We start from the raw sequence: 25,248 nt of genomic DNA on the forward strand, positions 1-25,248 counted from the left end.
TTAGAAACTCACCAGTGTGTGGATGGCTGGCAGGCTTGGCAGAGATAATGAGCATTACTGAGAAAAACTGAGATCTAGAACAGGAGAAGATTTGTAGGAGGAATCTTTATGTCCTTTCTCCTCACCCTACGATAAAAAGGAAATATGTTTACAGGGCTCTAAAGAATGCCAGAGAAGTAGAAGGTAGAGAAGGGCTGATGGTAGTGCTGGTGAGGAGCCCAGGGTGCTTTGTTTTGCTTTGTGCTGACACAGCCATGTGCATAATTGATCCAGGTGAAACAATGTGCACTCTCATTGCCACCTCCTGATGAAATCTAGGTAAAATGTTTGTCATCTGCTGTGTGTATCTAGAAGGTCAAACAACATGATGCTATCAGCACTTTAACCTACAGATGAGCAGTGTAGTGGTAATGCAGCTTCCTCCAGAGCTCCTTTCCCATGCCTACCTTTTAGAATTTTCTTTAATAGGGTTATGAGGCCCTAAAATGTGCTTTCAGGATCTATGAGATGGGGGGCTGTAACACTGATAAATCTTCTTTCTTGAGCTAAGACCTCTACGCCTAGAGCTCACTCATGCAGTTGTAATTTCTAAGGTGTGTGGGTTTGCTCTTTGGTCAGGTCAAATTAGGGTAAAGGCAGAGAAGCCTAAAGAAAAAAAAGCAAATTTAGGGGTAAAGGTTGTACTTATTTTTGGCCTCAGTGTGCTACCAGAAGTGCAGCAGGAAATGCAATGTGTCATAGACACTTCCACTGAGAGTGTTTGGAAACCCCGGTAGCTCTCTGGTAGCTGCCTTAGCTGATGTGTTGCTTATATGAGCACTGAGTTGGAAAAGTTGAAGGGATGGAAGCATGTTTGCTCCAAGACATGCATTTCTACTACCCAGTAGTCACTAATGTATTTTTGGAATCTAAAAATCAGGCAGCCACAAAATTTAGCTGGAATCCATTCTGTGTTGTATGAGGTGATGAAGAAGGTGGCTGCTCTACTGATTTTTCTAAATGAAAAATCTTTAGAAAATACTGTCACTGCTAAGGAATATGTTAATGAGGGTAATAAAGGAATTTAATCTTGAGCTAGGATTTCAGTTGTCTGGTTTTGGACTGTATGGGTTTATTTTTGTATGGGTTGAGTTTTTCCCTCTTTTTAAGGAACAAATGGGCACATCCTAATTATAGTATACTGCGTCTCCTACCATACATTCATTCATGTACAGCTGGGTTCTGCAAGAATTTTGTGTGCAGATGATGGTTTTGACTGTGTATTCAAACTGAAAGTTTGATGGAAGATGTGAAGGGGTCTGAAGGAAATAGTAGATTTAATTCCGAAAGTTGGGCAAGGATCTTCTATCCTAAGCAACAGAGTTTTCCTCATTATATCTAGTTTTCTAAGAGTAAAGTCAGGTTTACCTCACCTGTTACATTACACTCTAGTAAACCTGGTGAAACAAACCTTTTATGACACTTGTTGCAGTGTGTAACATTTTCTTCTTATTTGTAGCATTTCACATTGCAATCCTATGGGAAGAGAAATCCCACTTTCTCCTGTCCTGGGTTTTCTTTCTAAATGGATCGATGTTGTGTTTAGGAAAACATTGCAAGCCTATGTTGAAAGTCTCTCTTCTGAGTGTCAAGTCTTTCAATTCAAGTTGAAAGCCAGTTTTTCACCAGTTTCTTCTTAGCAGGAGTGAAAAAACATGTCCTTGATTCACCAAATAACTAGGATCCATTAAAGATCAGTTGTCTGTTACATTGATCATTTATTATTTTATTACAGCAGTCACAAAAGAGTCTGCCAAGAAAGACACTAATTTTCAGTCAACCAGCTTTGTAAAGAATTATTTTAAAGAACAAATAATGTGGAAGAAAACCATAAACTGGAAAAATAGTCAATTTAGATATTACTGTAAATTTTCCAAATTGCTTAAAAATAGATGTTGCTCATATGTTATACAATGCATCCGCTCTTAAATGTGGTAGTTATGTTTAAATATTTAAGTGTTTCAATAGTGTTAAATAGTTTTATACTTGTTCTAAATTAAATTCTTCTGGCAAACAGTTTTTTATTTTGTTTCTATTGTGCTCCAGACTCTCCTACAGATTTGTGGTGTGGTGGCTGTGGCTGTGGCAGTGATTCCTTGGATGCTCATCCCCTTAATTCCACTATTTATTCTTTTCATTTTTCTTCGACGATACTTCTTAGACACTTCAAGAGATATTAAACGTCTAGAATCCACAAGTATGTAGTTTGGTGGGACTTAATATTAGTTTGAACCCTACTTATTATTATGTGAAATGCTAGTATTTTATAGACAGTCCATCAAAGAATTTTTTTCTCTTTTGCTATGCAAACAACTTCCTTATTGCCTTGGTTCTCAACCAGTGAATTACATGCTTAACTCCTGTTTTGCATAATGATAAACCTAGGGTATGTCAGTTAACTATCTGTAAATAAAGCCAGTTAAGAATATGCTAAGCTGCTGGTCTTTGGGACCTTTCATGCCTATACTAATCATATTTCTGACCTTATCTGACTCCTGTGCCTGACTTTAGCTTGACTATGATATGGAATATTAAGCATTAAGAATAACAACCATGGGTGCCTAATGTCATTAATAAAGCCCAAAGAATTTCTACAGTGACAGCTATTGTTAAAAATGTAAGACATTTTTGTATAATTTGCCTGGCTGACTGATACTAATTGAGTAAGAGTACATTAGTTAAAGATATTGCATATTTATTCTAAAAAGATGCAGTAGAGTAGTTTGTATGCTTAAATATAAAGTGGAAGGATTAAAGATTAGTGTGGTACAAAAAGAATTAAATGTTGTCCTTCATCTATTGTTAAGTTAACTCAACTCTCATTTCCCTTTTTAGCTCGAAGTCCAGTGTTCTCCCACTTGTCGTCATCCCTCCAGGGGCTTTGGACTATTCGGGCTTTGAAAGCTGAGGAAAGATTTCAAAAATTGTTTGATGCACACCAAGACCTCCACTCAGGTTTGTGATGAATTGATGTGAAAAATCAAATACTTTGCACGGTGGGAGGGAAATATCTTATGCCCTCAGCGACATGTATGTAATGTGCATTAAAATCAGTAGGAGCTGTGCATTTGTCTCTTTAGGGTAAAATTCCTGTATTAGAACAAAACCATTATCTGTCTAGATTTAGAAAGTTCACTTTGGGCTGTAATATAATTTAGAATACCCATGCATATGTTTTAACAATGTATAAGATAAACATTTGAAAGTATACCTGATAAGAATACTTAAAGAATAATTTTTAACATTTTCCTGGATTCCATCTTTAAGAAAAGGACCGGTAGGGGGAGGATGGAGAGAGATGTGGAGGAAACAAGCTATATTATGAAGCATTTGATACTAGGTAGTCTGCTTGGAATGGTATAAATAATCTTGGAAAAGTTTCATAAATCTAACTTATTTTTTACTTAGAGCATCTTTCAGGGCTTAAATCTAAAATATGGAATTAACATAATTGGAAGGTGTGAAATATTGGTGTTCTGCAAGCATAAGTAATATAATTCGGGTTTGCACTGTGATTCTTTGACTTCTGTTATTTAAATGTTCTCTATTACAATGTTCTTCAAGATATAGCAGAATGCAAGTTTTTAGTTTTGTGTTTGTTAGGTAAGATTGTGACTTTCCTCCGTTGTAAGGCACACAAGTATATTTGATTGCTGTTTTGCAATTTATAGATTTACAAGGTTTCAGGCAAGACCAGCTGATCCTTTCTGAAGTACAGCTTACAGGTTGTAGCATCATACACAATGACCATGTTGAGCCCAGTGACTTGTGACTGGTGTAGTGCATCTTCCAGGGAGGAACCTCCAGCCTTGAATTTCCCATTTTTAATATTTTATAGTTGCTAGTTATCTGACCAAATCAGTATTACAATACCTGATAGCGAGGGAAGACAAAGTTGTGGTTTACTTTTATATTAAAAGACATCTTTAGGCAATAAACTAGGTACAGAAGTTTCACTATACAAAGAGGACCATGACATTTAAGTGAAATACTTTTCTGTATTTTGAGTTCAGATCCAGGGAACATAAAAACACTTCCATTTTTCAGTCAGTTTTGTGCATCTCCCAAACAAAACTGTCAATAATACCCCTCATGGGCAGATCATGAACCTGGTTTTGAGGTCAGGCTTCAGTGCTTGTAGTCATAGTCTTCTGTATACCTACACACTTCATATTGGTGTCTTTCCCCCCCAAGCCTTTGGGGTACAGTGCCTGCAAGGATGTTGCCATAAAAACAGGTTCCTCACCATGATACATAGTGGTAGGAGCACCAACTTGGGTGTAAGTTGTAACAAGAGATTTTTAACCTGAATTCAAGGAAAAGCTATTCCACTTTGAGCACAGTCAAGCAGAGGCAAGCATTGTCCAGAGGTGCAGGCTTCGTCTGTATAGATTTCAAGGCTCAGACTGCACAGAGCATGGAGCAACATGGTCTGACCTCTGACCTGACTGTGCTTGAGCAGGAGGCTGAACTAGAGATTTCCTGAAGTTGTTTTCACATTGGATAGTTCTTCAATAGTAAATGTGAGCAAGCAGTAGTTGATGTAAGAGAATACCTTTCATAGCAGCTCACAAAGTTGGAGCCCTGGGTTTTTAAGTCTCCTAAAGAGTTTTGAATTCTTTCCTGCATTGCAGAAGGCTCTCCAACCAGTGATGGTTTTCTTTAGCACTTTTGGCTGGAGTAGTATCTTCGTCTCTATTTAGGCCTGAGCCTAGGACTCAGGACACTTGCTTTGAGCCCCTTTGAGGGATGCCTATGAATGGAGTATTAAATAAATTTTAGATAAAAAACATCTAAAAGGCATGCTGACATTTGACCAAACCCAAGTTTCCTTCCTGCCAGTGCCCATCTCTATAAGCAAGCCCATGAGTCGTCAGACCACGATGAGTCTTTATTAGTTCCTGTGACTGTCAGATTCCTTTCTTTATGCACAGTGACCCATGTTGCATAGAGAGGTTGCAAAATGACCCATCTCAAGCTGGCAGTGTAACACACCTCCCTGGACAATTAGGATCAGTAGAGCAAAAGCTCCATAATCTGGCTATTGATTATCAGTCTTAAAACCACACTTAGCTCCTCTCAATCTTACAGAAGGGAGAATTATTTTAGTTTGAATTTTTCCCAGCACTAGGCTAAGGAGCTGAACAGTTGAAACTGCAGTGATCTTTAGCAGGGAGTAATGGCAAGCAAGGCAGAAGGGGTTGGAATGGTAACCTTCTGCTGTGACTTACAATTCCTCTGAGTGCAGCCTAAGCAATAAATAGTGCCACACTTCATTATGGGTACTTTGCTTCTGGTTTTGGCCTTGGATTCAAACACTTTGCCCTCTGTATTGCAGTGTCTTTTTGTGCTGTCTCTTGTACCTTGTACTGTAGCATATCTACCTGGGATGGAACTTAGCACCAAATTGTCAACACCCGAGTGAGTGCAAAGTGGCGATGTCCACCTGTGAGCTTTCCCAAATGTAAAAATGTGCATCTAATAATCTGAATACCTCTGTATAGCTGCACTGGCTGTGTTGAGTAGCTCCTACAGGAGCTTAACCAGCTGCAGCTGCCTTCTAAGAACTTAGCTCTGACAGTTGTGTTGTGATATGTTCTAGCTAAAAGCCTGTAGACTCTAGTCCAGCTACAATAAATGCAGTTGTACTTCTGCTTTTTGTATAAGACTCTTGAGTCCATTGGAGTTGGGAAGAGGCTTCCATTTTGAATAAGTGAACCATGCTTTGAGTCTTGACTGTTTTTCTTTCTCTTCCTATTGTGGTTGCTACTGGTGTGAAAACTAAATTAGACAATTTCAGGAAAACTGGTCAGTAGCCTGATCATCATCAGTCCATGCAGACATGCACTTGAAGATGGCAACGTTGGGGGTTTTTGACAATTTGTATTATTAACATGAATAAATTTAGTCATAATTATACAGCTTAGTTTTCTAATAATCCACTGGGTTTATGTCTTTGTAAAATACACTTTAGAGGCCTGGTTTCTCTTCTTGACAACCTCAAGGTGGTTTGCTGTGCGTCTGGATGCCATCTGTGCCATTTTTGTTATAGTGGTTGCTTTTGGTTCCCTGCTTCTCGCCAACAGTAAGTACAGATGGAAAAAGTTCACCCAGTAATTACCATGTATAGTAATGCCTAATTCTTTTTCATATGTTGCTGTTTCTAATTGTTTAACGGCTGTAATTAAGTTAAATATTTCTTTCTAGATCATGATCTCTTCCTTAGTCTAGGGCATCTGCTTTCCTGCAAATCCTGGAGGCAGTTCAGACATCTTCCGGGCTGAGACATACATCTGTCATCATCCCCAAGTGTGCAAACAAACGTGCTCTTCTGTACTCTTCACTTTTGAGATTCTGGCTTTCAGAGCAATAACAAGAAATAAATCATCATCTTTTTCCCTACCTTTGTCTTTCTCTTTTGGGCCTACAGGGCTTTGCTTTTTATATTGAAACACCCACGGAGCTGCTTCTTAACAATGTTTTTCCTTTCTGCACGTGGCACAGTAGGTCAAAAGGCAAGCTAAAGTTCCTAGGGATACTCTTCTCGTATCTTGGATCAGTGGGATAGGCCAGTTCCAGAAAGAAAATTGCCTCATAATAATACATTTTATGTTCACTGTCACTCATGAACTGTCATTAGTGTATGCATCATCCAGGATGTAATTGGGTTAGATGTGCTAGAATGAGATAGTCATCTAAAACATGAAGGAAGAAGTAATTATCTTGGACATGAAAATTAGTGCTAATTTGCTGGTTTTGTTTCTTTTCTTTTTTCTTTGGATAAGTTTTTTATGTGCACATGTATTTTAAAATTTGAACACTCTGTGCTGCACAACTCCACAAATTTTGAACTTGGTTTGATGTTACTAGCATGCAAAAAGACAAGTCAAAACAATGGTCCTGAATCTTTCCTTACCTCTGGATAAAGAGTAGTTCTCTGGAAGTCAATAGGACTATGTTAGGATAAAGTTCAAGTAAGTCAGAGGACAATCGTGCTTAATATTGGGGCAGGCAGAATATATTTATTTTGTGAGAGTAGACCCACTGAACACAGTAAATGCTTTTATAAACAGGGGAAGAAATATTCTGTCCTTTTACTTTATCTGATTGTTTATAAGAGTACAAAGTTGAGGTAAATTTCATAACTAATTTTGAAATAATTTTACGCAAACTTTTTGCTTAGGTTTAGGGCCTTACCTGATTTGCATAGAAAAAAAGTGAAGAGTTAACTAGTGCTCAGCCAGACAGGGATGACCCTAAAAATCTATGTAAGTTTGGTCTTGAGACTGAACCTCAGTTTTTAGATGAACACCAGGCCAAGGAGAATTTGGATTATCTTGTCAAAATGTGTCCAAACTGTACCCCAAAAATGCAGCAAGCAGCTGTTCTGCCTGGAGCTACTCATTGCACAGATAGCAAGTAGTGCATAACCAAATAAAATTCTGGCTGTGATGCTTCCATCATGTAAGTAACCTCATGAAAGAGAACTTAACTGAGATTTTGTGTAATTGCAATGTACCTATTTGAGCCTCATTTTCCTTTCTTCTGCAGCTCTGCATGCGGGGCAGGTTGGTTTGGCACTCTCCTATGCAATCACCCTCATGGGAACGTTCCAGTGGGGTGTTAGACAGAGTGCTGAAGTTGAAAACCTGGTAATGTTTATTTCTTCCTTTTCCCCTCTTGTTTCCTTCCATGCTTGTGACATGAAGCTTTAAGGATGAGATTCTTCTTAAATAACTTAGAGTATTAATACCTTGGCAAGCAATTGAGGCACCACTCTGCAGTCATAAAGAAAAATTACTTCTTTTAGGTTATGATTTGTCTGACTGGTTTTGAATGTTTGTTAAGATGAACTGTGTCTGGGGATTGTCCTACGTTCATAGTAAGGGAGGTTTTACAATCTCCCTTTACAGCAGAAAGGAGACCGTCTAGTTACAGTGTAGACAATTGCATTGCAACTTGCTAAAGTTGCAATAAATTAATCCCTTTCCATAAGGAAGATTCCAAATTATGTTTTTATATTTGGTATTTATAATTTATTGTTATTTATTACTGCATTTTAAAATTTTATTTATATCCCTCATGGCATTTTTAGAGTCCTGTTATTCCATTGCAAAGGCTTATAACTTTTAAATTTATTCTAAGTTAACACAAATGTGAAAGTATTTGTTTATATTCAGCTGACAAGATTGTGTGTTTTCCAAAATATAGCATATAATATGCCTTTGACCAATTCACAGTATTTAGTAGCATATTCTAATTTACCTGTCTACTTTCTTAAGATAATACATAAGAAAAACAGATTGTAGAAAAAACATGCTAAACATAAACCTGGGATTTTTTTTTGTTGTGTTGACAGCTGAAGTTACTTGTAATTATAGTTTGCTGTACATAGTCTAGGAAATATGTGTAGTCCTTCCATAGAAGTTACAAAGCCATGCTTAATTATAGTATTATAATGATAATAGCAATAATGATAATAACAAAATTAGATTTTTTTTTTGCTACCACATTGCTTTTTCAGTGCATTTTTCACACACCAGTAAACGGGTGGTGACAGATTTTCTGAGAAATGGGAAGAAAGCGTTCAGTATTTTTCATACCATTGGGGATGTTTTGGAAGTGTCTGTGGGAGTGTCACATGTACTGAGTGGCTTTCTTGGAGGCTGTGACTCAGAAATACCTTGGAAGAGAAAGGCCATTCACTAACCTGGCTTTGGTGTGAAATGCTGATCATTTTATGGAGCTCTGATTAGCATCAACTTCTTTGATAGGTGGACATCCGCCAAAAATCCCTTGTTATTAAAGGGTGACTACACCTGGGGGAGGCAATATTTAGGTTTGTAATTAATCCTACTGATGAAAAATGCTTATGAATGGCTTTATGTATCATGATAGATCTGGATCTGTAGTAGGACATGAGATGCATTCTCTCCACTTTTTTAGTTGCATAAAGAAAGCGTAGAATGGCGCCAAATACTCTTACTTGTGTTTAAAAAAAAAACAGAGTAATTTGCATTGAATCTCCATGGTAAAAATATTTATATGCAGGCAGTATTTGCAGGGTATGCCAGAGGATGAAGCTCATGTATCTATGTCTTCTTTCCTCCCCTTAGATGATATCAGTAGAAAGAGTGATGGAGTACACAGAACTTGAAAAAGAAGCTCCTTGGGAGACCAACAAACATCCACCACCAGAATGGCCTAACCAAGGAATGATAGCATTTGAGAATGTTAACTTCACTTACAGTCTAGATGGACCATTGGTTTTAAGACATTTGTCTGCTGTAATTAAACCAAAAGAAAAGGTATGTATGTGGCTGTCTTTGGATATTCACAGAAATTAAGCAAAGATGATGAGTTGACAAGAAGCTGCATGCTAGAATGCATTATAAAACACATGGATGTTAGGAAAATAGTAAGTGTTCTTTTAAAAAATAAGCTTTAGTTATATTTAATAGCAGAAGTAATAGCCTATTTATTTCATGTAAGTGTAGCGTAAATTTGTCTGGGAACATGATATTTTAGTCTGTCAAAGGATTAAACATACCCGATAATTCCCTTAAAAAGAATCTGAGATTCTTCAGAAAGTAGCAGACATGGAAAATACGAGCCAAGCCAAGAATGTTTGTTCAAATCCAAAGAAAATGGAGCTGCATTAGGAAATGGGGGATTCAACAGAGGGAACATAATTGGAATTGAGTATGTCAACAGACAAGGTGAGCAAAACCAATAGAAAACAAGAAATGTACATGCCCTTGCACTGAGTCCAAAATGGAAGATAGAAGAAAGAAGTACAAATCAGTTGCATAACTTCAGAATTCGGGATTTTATTTCAGTTCCTTTTGGCAACCAATGCAATTAACTGTTGTCATTAATTAGATTGGTAGCCAAAAGAAACACAGAAATAAACTCTTGCTCCTCTGCAAATTTGAGTCCTCCTCCCCAATTTTGACGCTATCCCTGTTGAAAGACTGCTGCAGGGAAGGTCTCCCCCACAGACAAAATTAAATTAGAGCCCTGAAGTGTTAATTTGTGCTTTGCTACATTTCAAATGCAGCTGTAGTTTTTTGATTAGGAGGTCTTCCCTAGGAGGATGGTTCAACTCTACAATCCTTGCCCGTGCCTCCTTTTTAACATGCTTTTCCATTCAATTCCAAACCGTTCATTTCCTCAAGTGGACCTTTTAATAACATGCATGTTACAAAAATTCAGCCAGACTTTGCTACATTGAGGTGATTTCCTGGAATTAGCTGTGAATGAGTGAAAAATGGTCTCTTGAGAAGAAGAGCCATGTGGGCTGTCTCCTTAGCTGTTACAAGTCTCTCCAATACAGACAAGAAATCCTATATTTCTCAGTGAGAGACAGGAATAAAATTAAAAACGGAAGAGATCCTAGCAGTGCATGACTCACACCTTGGTGGGGGCAGGAGACAGAGGGATGACTGGGGGTATTTATTTTTGCTGAGCAGTTATGTTGTGGTTTTGTCATCCTGAATTTGCCCTGCTTGAAACCATTGCCAAGATCTTTGTGTTTGCTTTCTATGATGTTTTGCACAATACTGCAGTAGGCTGCCACTGTGTAAAATAAATCTCCCAAGCATCTCTCCTCCTCATATTGGTTTTAATTGTGGAGAAGCATCTTCTTCAGAACCAGGTTTCTAGATCTCTTGGGGATTCTGCCCATACTGCTGTCATTGAAAGCTCTTATGCCTGTTCAGGCCCCTGACTTTTATAGACTTCTGGTGGCTGCAGTGCCACTGGCAACAGGAATGAGTTTAAGCTTATGCTGTGCTTGTATTTTTTCTTGTAGCCACCCCAGGGCCCAGTTAGGGTAGCTGTGGGTATGGTAAGAATGAGGGAGGTGATTGCTAGCAAATCACTCACTCAAGGTCTCTTTTAATCTGTTTTGTCTCAGCATTCACTATTTCCCTACAGTCAAAGCAGGCCAGGAAGGACCCTGTGTTTTAAACATCTTTGCTGAAGTAGTGTGGTCTGGCAAAAACAGACCAGGGAGACACAAACTGCTGTGCCAGTAGCTGGCAGGGATTAACCTCCTCTGCTACTATAGCTGCAGCAGGGGAAGATTAGCATGTGTAGTATTGGGTTTTACTCACCATCTTTGTTTCAGGGAGCTCATGAATGCTTATTGGCTAACATATTGTTAAATGCACCTTTTCCTGACAGCTCCTGGGTCTGCAGGCTACATGAAAAAGTTAGGAAGGTGCACATGTAGATTTATGGCATGGCAGCTGTGCTCCCACGATGAAAGGGAGGCTGCCTGAGGGATAACAAAGACATGGGCAGTTTCAGTGGAGTGGCTGACATGCTGTAAATCTCACATTTTTTGTGCAGCTCTGCTGTGAAGTACAAGTGACACTTGAGTAATGATGAGCCCAGCGTAGCAGGTGTACTCCTGTATGTGCACTGGGCTTGTATCAGGCAGCACAGTCCTGGCCCTGTGATTCCTGATAGGTGCCACTTCCATTTGCAGGCTGCTCCTGTATTTGCACTAGCTGTGAGTGTGGGCCTGTGAAGAATAAAATGTATTCAAAAAATGGATAATGTTTATACTGAGAGCTCTTTCAAATTCCTGTCAGTTTTCAGCAGCCTGTAGTCAATTGGACCAAAGATGCAAATAGATTCTTCTAAATGTTGAAGAGCATAGTCCTTTCATTTGATGCCAAACCAAAAGTGGGATTTTGACAATATGCAGAGCACAGCTGCATTTTTATTTTAAGTATCAATGTATTTTGTATGGCTTTTTCTTTATATCTTTGATACAATACTTTATATTGACATTTGCAGGGGAACAATTGAACTTTCATTTTCACAACTCTTGATTGTCTGCGTTCTCTATTCAGCACTTTCTTTCTGAGCTGTAGTTTATCTATTCAGAACTATTTTTCCATTGTTTCATTGATACAATTTAGAGTACTAAACATTTGATCATTTATTGTAACAGATTTGCTTAAATTAGTCTGTTTAATAAAAAGCATTGTAGAAATGTTAATTAGTTTATATTACAGTAGTACAATAATGAATTGTTGGATGAAATTGTTAAATCAGAACGTAGAAGGAGAAAATATCTTTTAGATTATGCAGCATAAGTTGCTTCTTGAAGTGTACTTTTTTAGTGTGTTGTGTATTTTTTATCAAATGTGGGCACTGCTGTTTTGTCTGAACTTAGTGTCTCTGACTGAAAGTTTCTCCTTGCACTTTGGTGCAGTTTCCTGTGCTGAATTTCATTTCAGCAGGCATTGCTGCACACATGCGAGTCTCAGGCAGTGGGTAATTGCCCTCTGGTGTCTGTATGTACACTCATGAAGGTTTTCATCTTTATTCCTCTTTTCTGCACCCCAATCACTTCACCAAGCCACATTATACGTGTTTAATCCTCATAAATCCTTCCCCATCAAATCAGGATCTCCAGCCCATATTAATTTTGTATTGCACTGCTCTGAACTTTTTCAGTGTGCTGATTTTTAGTGGGGGGGGGAATGTAGGGATTAGAACAGAATGCAGGAAATAACAAATTCTGCCAGATCAGATTTGTGTAGAGGGTTACACCCATTATCTTCTCTGATACAGTTGATTACTGTACACTGTTTTTCGCTAAGAATCCTTTATCCGAGTACAACATTCAAAAAAAAATTAAAATAGAAGAAATATTTCTCGATCTTAGCCCCTTGTCATTAAAGTTATCAATCCTGTATTTTTCATTGTCTCTTTTTTCTGAAAGCTTTATTTTTTTTTCACATTGTCTATGTCTTCCAGTTTTTCTTTGGGAGCAAAAAGAACCCTGAATCTCTGTGATTTTATTATTTCCTGTTTCTTCTGTTTGAAAAGGAATTTCAGCTTGATGTCATTGCCTTGTAGTTTCAATGCTTGCTGAAGATGTCTGAAGTATGGATACAGTTTATACTCATGCTACTTTATAGTACTTCACCTTAACCATAACTAACCAAAATCAGTCTCAGTTATTTAAATTGGGAGTACATTGTTCCCAGAGTGCTTTATGGGAGTTCTTTTTGGGGTTGAGTAGTAGATGCATGCATGAAATGATTTGCCTAACATCACCCAGCAAACCAGGTTCAGTATAAAAATTAGCAGCCTTGAATCACATTACTGTATGCATTGAGCCACTTTAAATTGTTTACACAATAAGACACCACACTTTAGGGGGAAATCATTCACCTTTGAATATGATCCAAGAAATTGTCATGTATACAAATGTCACCTGAATCCAAACCGATTTAAGGGGAGAGGATTTTTCCTCTTGGAAGAATGTTAATTACAAAGAAGTTTTATTTGGTGCATGTTCTACTGCAAATCCTGTGATGCTGTAAAAATGTTGCTTGACATATTAATTTCTCCTGAAAAGCTCACAGTTTAATGGTACAGGCTTGGCTTGCTCCGTAGGTTGGAATAGTGGGAAGAACTGGAGCTGGGAAAAGCTCTCTGATAGCAGCCCTCTTTCGCTTGGCAGAACCTGAAGGAAGGATTTGGATTGATATGTACTTGACATCAGAGCTGGGACTCCATGACTTGCGGAAGAAAATTTCAATTATACCTCAAGTAAGAGAGTGACTTGGTTTGCCATGGATGTTTTGAATATAATACCATAGTGTTTAAAGTGCTTTGCTGGGATGTGTTCCCCCTGCACCTCTGAATGCTGTAGGTGCAGGAACTGTAGCTAGGCGTTATTCTTCCTTGAGTAAGGTCCTGATTATTTTAAGATAAACAGAATCAGTTTTGGGGATTGGCACATTTTTGTACCCTGTCTTTTCCTTTGGAATATCTGTGTGTTAGCTGTATGCTGTCCTCCCATAGTCTGTGGAAAAGCAGAGAAAATCTGGTAAGTGTATACCAATCCTCAGCAGTCCTCTGAAGTCAGGCACTTGATCCTTTGGCAGCAATTCCTGCCTGATGCTTCCTTAGTAAGGGACTTTGCAAGACCACTTTCACCTCTCCAGTCATCCCTGTACAAACTGACTGGTGTTAGATTTAGAAGGAGCAAATGTGCTACCTAGAAGTGAGCTATCAGCTTTTGCTTTATTTGGAGAAGGTTTGACAGGAGAAGACCAGAGGAACAGACTAAAGAGTAGGTCATTATAACCCATAATAAATGAAACTTGATGAATTTTAGAAGCTGAATGCAAGAAAGGCCACAGTACAGAAGAAAAACCCCAGTAGGGCAGTGTTGGAAATAGCCTCATCTCTCCTGCTGGGATAGAAGAAAGGCTGTTCAAAGAAATCCAGTAGGTCACAGGTCTTCTCTCTTAGAGTCTTAATTTCATGAGACATTGTATCAGAGAAGGGTGATGTGTATCCTTACAACTTAGGAGACAAAGTCTGTGCATGTTACAGTTTCATGAGAGCTCTGGTCTTTTCCCTGGGCATTTGCTCTCCAGTGAACTCTCTCCAGGGAGGAAGAGTGAAAAGCTCTTATGCTGCAAATGTGAAGTCATATTTTGGAAAGTAGTTCATCTGTGCTGTTCTGGCAGGTAGAGTGAAGAGTAGACTGTAAACCAGAGGAATTTTTTTGCCATGTTTTGCATTATTTCTCAGATCTCTCTATGTTATAACAGAATCTGTATTTAGAATTATGTCTGAATGTGTGCTAGTCTATTGGCAGGGTGGCAGAGTGTATTAATTTCTTTAAGTTGAGAATCTAATACAAATGGTAATGAGGCTTTGTTTTTTCTCAAATAGTAGGAGTCAAAAAGAAACAGGTATGCTATTGAAAAAAAAAAAATTAAAAATAGGTACTTCCCCAGCAATTGGATCATTGCCTAATGCAAGATGTCTTTTGTTTCTGCATGCTGCAGGCTTTGTTATTGCAGTACTCACTGGAACTAGTCATCTTTTGTATGTAAAGAGAAGTTTATATGGATTTAAATTCCATTTTTTTGTTTGTGTGTAGCGTTCCTTTCTCATGAAGACAGATGATCATCAGTTCATTCAAGGTCTACAGCTTTTTGAAAGCCTTGCCCATAGCTATTGTGGGTGATTTTTTCATTTTGAGAAATTCAGCCCAGTTGGACAAAATAGGATACTGAGACAGGAAAACTGCAGGTCAAATACACTTTCTACATGTGAATGACACAGATGCTCAAAGTTCACCACATTCAATTATACATGTGAGGTTTTTTTCATACACAGGTCTATTCACATAGTTTTAAAACTGTTTTAATCCAGTGGAACTCTGTGATTTTTTGTCAAATTTATATAAGGTTTGCATCATAGTCACAAAAGTTTTGAGTACCCAAAGGCTAGCAGGTAGTTTTGGTTTTTTTGGTGTGTATGTGTGTAAGAGAAGGCTGTTTCTATTAACAATATGCAAAACTATCAAGTGCTGGTACAAAGAAGAAGAGGAAGGAATCAGGTTTCTGCTATGGTAAACTGTATGATAGGCATTGTCTGGCACTGTGCTAATAGTAGTGTCAATAATAGCAATGTAACATCAGGTAGTTATTTTGCAGCAAATATCTTCATAATTATGTGGGCAGCTGAAAAACCAGAGAGAGAGATGCTTATTAGAATTGCAACATAAAACATGCTAAACAGAACTGTTCCTAGAGAGTGATGAGGCAAGACTGAAGTTTTCTTGTGTGTGAGTTTAAATACCTACCTGGAGAAATAAAAATGTGCTTAGGCTTCTAATTGCTTGCTTGGATGGAGCTGTGTAAAGGTTGTGTTTGTAAATCTTTTCTATGCAAATGTTGTCTGCCTCTCTGACTGCAAGCATTTTTACAACAATTATTTACAGGTTAGTCTTATTGCTTTTCTCTCATAAACCAGACTGTTTTAAATAATAATCTGTGTCAGAAATGGTAATTAAAAAATATCCTTATCTTCTGTTGCAGTGCATGTCTGTTGTTAGGACTTTTATAATAGTTGTGAACACTTTATAGGTTCAGCCTCCTCTTTGCCAACCTATAAAAATGGATTGAAAAGGAAAATAAATGTAACAATACCTTCAAAATACACCAAATGGTGTACTAAAATGTGTGTTGTTAAACAAATTAGTTTCTAGGTGTTTTTAAAGAAAATTGTTTTTTGACTTGGAAATGTTTTGTGTTAAACCCTTTTGCTCATTCAGCAAGTTTTTAATGACATTGCTATTGCAGCAGATACTTTCAAATAATTGGCGTATTATATCAGGAAATATATATCTTCTTTTATATTGCTTATGGCGTGTTCTGTCTTTTTAAATTCTTTTATAGCACTCAGATGGTTTAGAAATTCAAAGACAATAAAAGGGTTAAGGTCTGAATTCTCTTCTGGTTTGCTGCAGCCCTTTGGAGCTGGGCATCACTAGGGTTAGATGGGGAGAAGGTCATGACAGGTTAATCTCAGAGTAAGCTGAAGTTACCCAGTGTAAGTTAAATTTTATTTCCCAGGGGAGGGGAAAAAAAAAAAGGCATTTTGCCTAAAATTTCCCCAATTTAAGGAGAACTGACAACATGATGAATGGTGTCCATTTATGATTAGCACTGTTACAGCTTTTGACTTGTTTTTGTCTTTATGTGTGGTATTAAGATGAGTTTAGCCCTAAAGTCGTGTCAGTGCATGACTCTCAGGTCTGGCAACTCACATTACGGAGTACTGATCTTCTGCTTAAGGAGTTCTGAACCAAAAGTCCTCTTCCCAATTCTTAAATACTACATGTTTCAGTGTGATTTGATTTGTGCCAGTTTGATGAATTACATGTTATTGCTCTAACTTGGAACTGAAGGAGAACAAAACTTGCTTCGACCACATTCTTATCTCATTGGTACCTGAATGGGAGAAGGTACCAATTTGACTCCCTGGTGTGTTTTGAGTGAGAGCTTTGCCCAGCAGTGCACCAGTTCTAAGTTTGCTTTGGTGCTGTGGCAGTATAGATGTGTTTAGGTTTTAAATGGTGAAAGCTGTTCCTGCTTAGCCCTGATGGTAAAATGGAAGGGCTTTTATCGCATGAAATAAAAAAAAAAAACCAAACCCACAGCTAAACACAGAAGGAAAACCAGAAAGGTATTGTAAGCTCTTTGATTCCTCTCTGGTTTATGTACTTCAAAAACAGGTTTTCAAAACTGCCCAAAAGTAATTTAGGAGTGTGAGCTCATTGACAGTGCTAGTTGTTGGTTTTCATTAACAATACCATGAGGATAGCAACGATTTCATGGAAGTATATATATAGCTTGTGGCATCAGAGCAGTGGCATGTACATGCCCGTTTAAGTACCGACATAACTGTGTACAACAATTTGCAAACAGACCTGTCCTGTTTGGTAAATTATCTTCATACAGAGTAGTTGAACACTTGCCTCCCCCCCCGCCATCCCTCTTAAGCATGCAGTTGTAATGTACACCTTTGCATTTCAAAAATGATAGCTTGTTGTTAGATATTTCTGTGCTATTGTTGATATAGGTTAGCTGTGATTATCATTGAATTACCTATTGCAATATAAAACCTGTATTTATAGTGGAATGCTGATTTTACTGGGTTTCAGGAGCCTGTTTTGTTCACTGGAACTATGAGGAAAAACTTAGATCCTTTCAATGAATACACTGATGAAGAGCTGTGGAACGCCTTGGAAGAGGTGACTTACTAAATCTAATAATGTACATCTGGTATTTAAAATCCATTGACAATAATATTGCAGTGCTTGTGTGTGTTAGGTTTTGGATGTTTTCATCAGGTTTGATAAAGGTATAGCTGTTGATAGAAAAAAGTACACTATCATATGTGCATTTGTGTATGTGTGTGTCTATGTGTGTGCAGGCGTGTATATTTATGTAAGTCTTTTATGAAAAATTATCCTTTGGGATGATGCCTTGGTTATAGTTTGATTCATATCTTGGTTTTAATGAACATTAATAGATTCTTAACAACATGCTTTAATGTTTTTAGAATTCTAATAACTGACACACACTGTTATCCAACTTGGCACTTACTCATTTTGTGTAAGAATATAAAAGGCAAACCTTGCATACTTATTGTTGTGTCATCAGACACACAATAGCTGATTTAAAACAGAGTTACTCATCCTACAATATGTTGACATGTCAACAGGTGCAACTGAAGGAGGTTGTGGAAGATCTACCTAACAAAATGGAGACACAGCTGGCAGAATCTGGATCTAATTTTAGTGTTGGTCAGAGACAGCTGGTGTGTCTTGCCAGAGCAGTTCTAAAAAAAAATCGTATTCTTATCATTGATGAAGCAACAGCAAATGTGGACCCAAGGTAAAAACAAAATCTGTCATATGAAAATGAACTGGTTTCTCTTCTAATATGTTCATCTCTGCTGTAGAGATGAACTTAAATGCTTTATATTTCATGTACTTTGTATTGCTGTTTTATGTTTTTGATGATACCATCATTTTTGTCTATTCAAAACAGGATGATTGAGCTTTGGCTATGGAGCAGATGATATAAACTAAGCACTCAAAAGATCCCTAATTTCAGTGCATTCCATAGAGTAGGGAAATTAATATTCAAAGTTTATTTGTCCTGCAGCCATAGATTAGAAGACAAGAATGTTCTTGAAAATGCATCTCTGTAACATTAGAATAGCAAGGAAACAAGTTGAGTTCTGTTGACTTCTGGAAGAAAAGTTTGTTGGAAATAAATAAATACAAAATATTTCATTCATCTCACTCCCAAAACCCCCTAAAACTAGAAAGGTGAAAAATGGCTGTAAGCAAAACTGGATACTTCTGGTTGTGAATTGCTGTCCTTTCAGATGTCTCAGATGCTGGTGTTGTAAGTTAGAGGTAAAGTAGGGGCAGAAAGTAAGCTGTCCTAAACACCACAGGAATTGCAGAACAGATTTGGAAATGCTGAAGTCTACAGGATGGACTCACTAGTTCATTATTCTGTCTTGTATAACTCAGGCCAGCAGAATTTCCTGAATTCATTTCTGTTTGAACTAGAGTGTACTTCTGAAGAACATCCAACCTCAATAGCAAAAAAAAAAAATCAATGACAACCCCTGTTAAATTGTTCCAATAGCTAAGTACCCCCACTGTTAATTTTTGAAACATTTGAAGCGCTGGTGGAAATACTTGGGAAACAATACTGCAAACGTACTGCATCAATTAGTCTGAGCTGAATATATAGTTCCAACAAACTATGGCTTGAGGGAGAACTCAAAGTCCAAAGAGGACAATAACACAGCAAGTCCCTCAAACAGATGCATTAAGGATTTTGTATGTCATCTGGGCGTGACTCATTTTTCTAACATCTTCTCAGGGGAGAAGTGGTGCCCTACTGGTGTAGCTTTACAGTTCAGCTGACTGTATTTCTAAAACCTGTAGAGAAGTGCAGTCCCTTTCCAAGGGTTCTCTTTTTTTCTTTTCTTTTTTTCTTTTCTTTTTTCTTTTTTTTTTTTTTTTTACTCTTAGTTTATTTTTGGCTGAGCTTTGATAGATTAACTGTGATTAATCATAGGTGTGGAAATGTAATACCATCTTACTCATCCTCCCTATTTTGGCATCTCACATGTGTGTTCTCAACTGGCACTATCCGTTTAATTGATCTTGATTAATGTGTACTGCAATATATATTATAATAAGGTAAATGTTTGTTTGTATCAACTCTAGGCATAACAATACAAATAATAACTTGGAACTTCTTCTTTGAATTCAGTTTGCATTACAGTCATTATTACCTTTTCCTTAATGTGTTGGTATAACTAGAGCCAAGTATTTTTTAGCTCTGCAATCTGATAGGATGATCATCAGGAAATGCTGATGTGGGTTGCTTAACTGAGCAGTTAGGGAGGCATTTTTGGTGTGTAAGGAAAACCTCCTCCTCTTCTGATGCACAACCCCCATACCTGGCAGCCTTGTCTCTCACCTGGTGGCAAGCACACATCGTATCGAGCACCTGAGATGGAAGACCATGGCAAGCTGCCTCTGCCTCTGGAGATGCTTCTCTTTTTTTTGTTTGTTTTTCTGGCTCTTGATCTCTCTCCCTCGGCAGCCTCAACTGCTGCTGCCACCCTGTCCCTTCTGCAGTTCACCCTGGAAGCAGGTGTGAGAAGGCAGGAGTTAGGGGTGGCAGGAAGAGAAGGAAGGGTGAGGTGACGTGAGGCAGTGGTGGCACTGTGGCCCACTGTGTGGTGGGCACTGTACCTTCCCCAGGGGACTGAGCCCTAGAGGCTCCCCACCACGTTTCAGCTCATCTAGGCCATTCTTGTCTGCTACTGGGAGTGAAGGGAAGGAATTTGAAGTTCATCTTCTCCCTCCTCATATGTTCTGGCTTGCATATGTACCCACATTTTCTCCCTTGCTCCTCAGAGATGCCACCTGCTCTGCATGTGGCAGAGGTGTGAGTGCTTTTTGGGGGGAAGGAGGAGCTTGCCATAAAGAAGGTTGCCCTAAGTCAGACTACCTGCATGATTTATGTGATGACTGATAGACATTTAATTTGATTTTATCTTCTTGGTCCATTCTTACCCTGAAGAATAGAGTCTGGTTTTAAAGCAGTTGAAGTGTTCTGGAAAATTGTGTGAAATCTGGAGCAGAAGAGCTGAAAATCTTCATGTAGTTGCTTTGATGATACACAGAAACAAAACCATTAGTAACTGAGACTTTTTAAAAATACTGAATTTGTTTTAATTGCGTTAACTCATATTTTTGCTTATAGAGAACAAAACTTTTGGTGAGCAACCCACTGACATCTTTTTACATTGGTTGTTCATTGAGTGTAGTAAAACCAGCTATTGCACATAGTTCAGTTCATTAGCCATCTTAAATTTGTCAGGTTTAACCTTTTATTACATCTAACTGCTAACTGTAACTCTTTTGGAGAAATTTTCTAAGCCTCTAAGGAGTTGTGTAGCATGAGATACGTTTTCAGGACAATCCCAGGAGGACATTAGAGAGAAGATAATGACTTACCCAGTTCTCCTTTCAGAAGCTTGGTTGCTTCACATTCAGATCATATTTATTCTTCCTCTTCAGATAGTTTTCTTTTTACACAGTCAACTAATTCAGGTTACACCAGATCTTGGGTTGCTGGGAAACCTGGTGTTAGATCCTCAGCCTGTGGTGCCTGTGGGACAGCTATACCACCATTTTGTGCTTTCTTATTGTATTGTTCCTTGCAGTAGGGAGTATTGTGGTTCCCATTTTTATATAATCAGATTAGGATTGGGTTTTTGTCATCTAGCAGCCCTGCTTTTGGTATTCAGGTTGCATCTTTGGTTTTTAATGTGCCTGAAAGATGATGGGGTTTGATCTACTGAGGTGGGTGATGAAATCACGTGGCACTTGCCAAGACACTTGCTCAGTGTGGGTAGACATCACTAAGAGTCCATTTATGCCCTGAAAAAGGGACAGAAATTATGCTTCCTTTGGTACTTTTCTAGCTCTAACTGGTATGTGATCCAGTCTCTACACTCTGTCAGCACATAATTTTGCATACAGATGCTTTTCTTGGTCTTTTTATATTTTCTTGCTTTCCCTAGCTTCTTCCTAAGATTCTCCTGGAGATTACTGATAGTGCTTCTGCCTGCTGTCCCAAAAACTATGCTCCAAGATCTGCCATGAACCTTGGAGAGGATCTAGCCAAGTGTCAGTCAGCAGACATGTTTGCATAAGGTCTTGTACTGTGATATTTGAAGATGGAGCTATTAAGTCTGTTCCTGATTACTCTGAAGTCTCATTTTAGAACATTTGTCACACCCACAATATGGACAGCAGTTTCTTGTTCGTGATAAGCTTATGTTCAAGAAATACCTGTTTAAGATAATAGTTTGATAGTATCTCTCTAAGAATGAGTGGCTTTTTTCTTGTAAGTGTAGGAAGAGGTAGTGCTATAAAGAGGACATATAATAAAAGAAGATAATATAAATTAATGCAGAGGACAGGGGTATTCAAGGCTGAGACATTCTTGGAAAACAGTAGGAATAACTTGCGTTACAAATAATTTTAAGCCCTTTGTAAAGTTGTTCCCAAAGTTCCTGAGCCAACTACGATTCTCATGTTCTGTAGTAGCTTTGCAGAAAACTTCACCTTGAGCTTGACAATAAGGAAAGAAAAAGGCTTTCTTTACACAATTCTAGGGAGTATTAAATATTTTCTGTTTTGTTATTTCAACCATTGCAGAGAACACATCCTGCTGTCTCTATAAGACTCTTCCATAGTGAGTGTTGTGAGTGTTTTCATGGATGTCCCTGCTTCTTTTTTTTTCCTTTTGGAGCTAAGAGTAGTCAGGTTATTGAGGCATTGGTGAGAAGAGAGCAAACAAGTATACATTCATTAACGCTGGGGTGAAAGGACTGGTATAGCTGTGATGTGGAATATGATGAACAACTTCCTCTTCTTAAGGAGATAACACAGAACTAAAGAGCGTGCCCCTCTCCTGACTTCTACTCCTGTCTCTTCCCCTGATTGCTTACTGGCCTTTGTTCAAAAAGAGTTGAGGAACACCTGCTTCCCACTTTGTTTTTGAGCTTCTTTTAGGAAGTAGGAGCAGAAGGACCAAGCCTCTCAGACTGTAGTCCAGAACGCAGTTATCTTAAGCTCGTGAGAGAGCTTAAATGTTTCTGTCACCAGATGAAGGTAACAGTTAGATTGCATGGAATTCTTACTTAACTGTTCGCGTCTTCCTTCTCTCTGATGATTCTTCCTGTCATCAGCAAGGATCTGTCTTCTCCTTTGTCATGCTGATTGCTTCAGTTTAGCTTGTAGCAGATGCTATATTCGTCCTTCAGAGCATGAACTCATACTTTCTACTGTGGAAACATAATAGTTACCTCATTCCTTTAAGTCATCCTGTTCTTCCAAAGTTGTCTGTCCACTTCTTATTGCTGTTGCCTTCTGGCATGATGGCCTCAGAACAATTCTCTTTGCATAATTCATAAAGTGATACCAGATACTCATCATGTGCAAATAGATTCAGTGTGGAGTACTACTTCTGTCTAAAAAAATACTACTTAATCAGAGGAAGACATGTTTTATGTATTTTTATGTATTTTATTTTATTTTCCCATTACTTCTAAAAATTTGAAGAATTAGGACTTTGCAAGCAACTGTTTGCAGCCAACATGTCTGCCTAAATATTCTAGTTTATTCAGATGTCTCCTTTGTCTTTTTTTAACCTGCACATTTTATTATTCTCCAGTCATCATATATGCAGAATAACAAATTCATGTTTTAATAGAAATCCTGGAAATGAGGCCCCTGCCTTCAAGTGCCTGACTTCTTGGCTGGAGCTTCCTTAGTTCAACTAGCACCAGTATATTTTGAATTCTTTACATCTTTCTTCTATCTTGGATGAGAATTTTGGTTTCTGTTCCTTTTTCTCCATTGTCTTTTGGGGTTTTATTGAACACTGGTGGGCAATATGTGAGCATTCTCAAGGCCTGGCTGGTGGGACCCAAGGCTACCTGTGCAATGCGGGCTGTCAGGTGCCTCTAGAGGGCATTCATCACCGGGTGGTGCCTAATGCAGGTCCTTGGATTCACCTTCCAGCCATGCCTCTTCCCTTTCAATGACCTAAGAGGGGACTGTAGAGATCTCCACGTATAAGCCTGACTGGTGTCCTCTAAGTTAGGTGGTGTCAGTGCTTCTCTTGTACAGTTATTTACTTCAATAAGCTACAGTTCCATGAGTATTGCCCATCTTTTGCCTTACTGCTCATTTACACAGCTAATAGACACATTCTAGTGTCTAACTACCTATCAGTGTAATTTTATTTCCTTTTCACAGTTCTCACCTTTATTTGTGACAATTTTCACTTCAGCCCTGTACTTCAGTGTCTGTGCTCTAGCTTACTTTTCATTCTTTACAAATCTTATATTTCTTCTGCTGTCCTTATCTTAGGTGGTGGTGAATTCATACCGTAGGCTCACCCTTAACTTGAAATCTTCTATCTCTTTCTTTGGGTTGTGTGTTCCAGTTAATGCTTTTGATTTACAGGGTATACCAAGTTTTGGGTTTTTTCAGTATTCAAGTTCTTGAGCTATTCCAGTTCTATTTTAGTTTACCAACCATCTCCTCTAATTAATCTTTTGCATTTGAAATCAAGAACCTTAGTTCTATGCTGCCTCGTGTTTGTTCTTCAGATGATTTGCAATAAGGGATATGTACTTTGACCAACTTTTCTTCACTCCTTGCATGAACTAAATCTTGAAAGAGAGCAACAATGGTTTTTGGTGTAGAAATCAGTAGGACTATCTCAATCTACAGAGTTTTCCCTTTTCTCTAATCGAAGTCTGAGAAATTAGTCTCCTGAAATGAAGCCTTTTGCTCTACTTAGAACAAAAAACCCTTTCCTCACGAGGTATGAAAGGGTAAATTTTGGAGTATGTTTCATGATACGCCTCCAAGTCATCTGGTATAACAAGAGGAAGAAGCTCTGTAATAACTTTAGAAGCATATTTCCTTCTATCCAGTCATGTTTGATGAAGTCATAAAACCTGCCTGCCATTCGGTTATCCATGCAAACATCTTATTTTTGTCTGCATTGCTCTTGCTGTGTTTCAGAACAGATGAGTTCATTCAAAAGACGATCCGTGAGACCTTTGCTCACTGCACAGTGCTGACCATTGCACACCGCTTGAACACCATTATTGACAGTGATAGGATTATGGTAAGACAGTTAACTGCTTCACTGTTGTTTTTTTTTTTATTTCCTGAAAAATAATGTTATTGACCCTTCTTCATTTTGATCCAAAAGTGGGTAGGAGTGTAAGTCATATGTTAGGTTTATCTGAGTGAACCTTATTATCCTAGCTACTGTAACTCACAGCTCATGAAACTGTAGATGTAATGACCTGGAAAGAATTCTTGCTTTCTCTAGCCTTGTGCTTCCCATCCCACAAGGCACAAACCCACTGCAGGTGAGGTGCAGCAGGAGACCTGAGCGAATTAGCTCTGCCAGTACTGGGAGCCTGTGAAGTCACACCTGTGGGGTTCTGGACTGTCAGCTGGGCTCAGCCAGGTGTATTTATGCAGTCTCAGTGGGCCCAGGGAGGCAGGGACAGTAGCTGGTGTGGGGTGTGTGAGGAGGAGCTGGTGGAGGTTCTGGGGCAGGAGACATGGAGGTAAGGAGACAGCAGCTGCCCTGGGGCAAAGGTAGTGATGGACTAGACTGGTGAGGTAATGAACATGGTCAGCTTTCCAAAGCAAGGTTCAAACAGAGAAGATGGAGCACTACCAACACATCAACCTCTGCCATCTTCGCTCCCAACAGAGGAATTGTTACACTG

General features: G+C 38.5%; 1 protein-coding gene across 1 annotated transcript in view; it reads left to right on the forward strand.

The window, feature by feature from the left end:
* Positions 1-25,248, forward strand: part of ABCC4 (ATP binding cassette subfamily C member 4) — a 141,311-nt gene that overhangs the window by 93,111 nt on the left and 22,952 nt on the right. The window contains exons 21-29 of the mRNA XM_036388838.2: positions 2,086-2,236; positions 2,875-2,994; positions 6,014-6,124; positions 7,591-7,691; positions 9,156-9,347; positions 13,462-13,617; positions 17,537-17,626; positions 18,100-18,272; positions 24,524-24,629. Of these exons, the coding sequence (XP_036244731.1) occupies positions 2,086-2,236; positions 2,875-2,994; positions 6,014-6,124; positions 7,591-7,691; positions 9,156-9,347; positions 13,462-13,617; positions 17,537-17,626; positions 18,100-18,272; positions 24,524-24,629 (1,200 nt within the window). The remainder of the gene's footprint in view (positions 1-2,085; positions 2,237-2,874; positions 2,995-6,013; positions 6,125-7,590; positions 7,692-9,155; positions 9,348-13,461; positions 13,618-17,536; positions 17,627-18,099; positions 18,273-24,523; positions 24,630-25,248) is intronic.

The sequence above is a fragment of the Molothrus ater genome, chromosome 2, assembly GCF_012460135.2.
Source record: "Molothrus ater isolate BHLD 08-10-18 breed brown headed cowbird chromosome 2, BPBGC_Mater_1.1, whole genome shotgun sequence".
Taxonomy (NCBI): Eukaryota; Metazoa; Chordata; class Aves; order Passeriformes; family Icteridae; genus Molothrus; species Molothrus ater.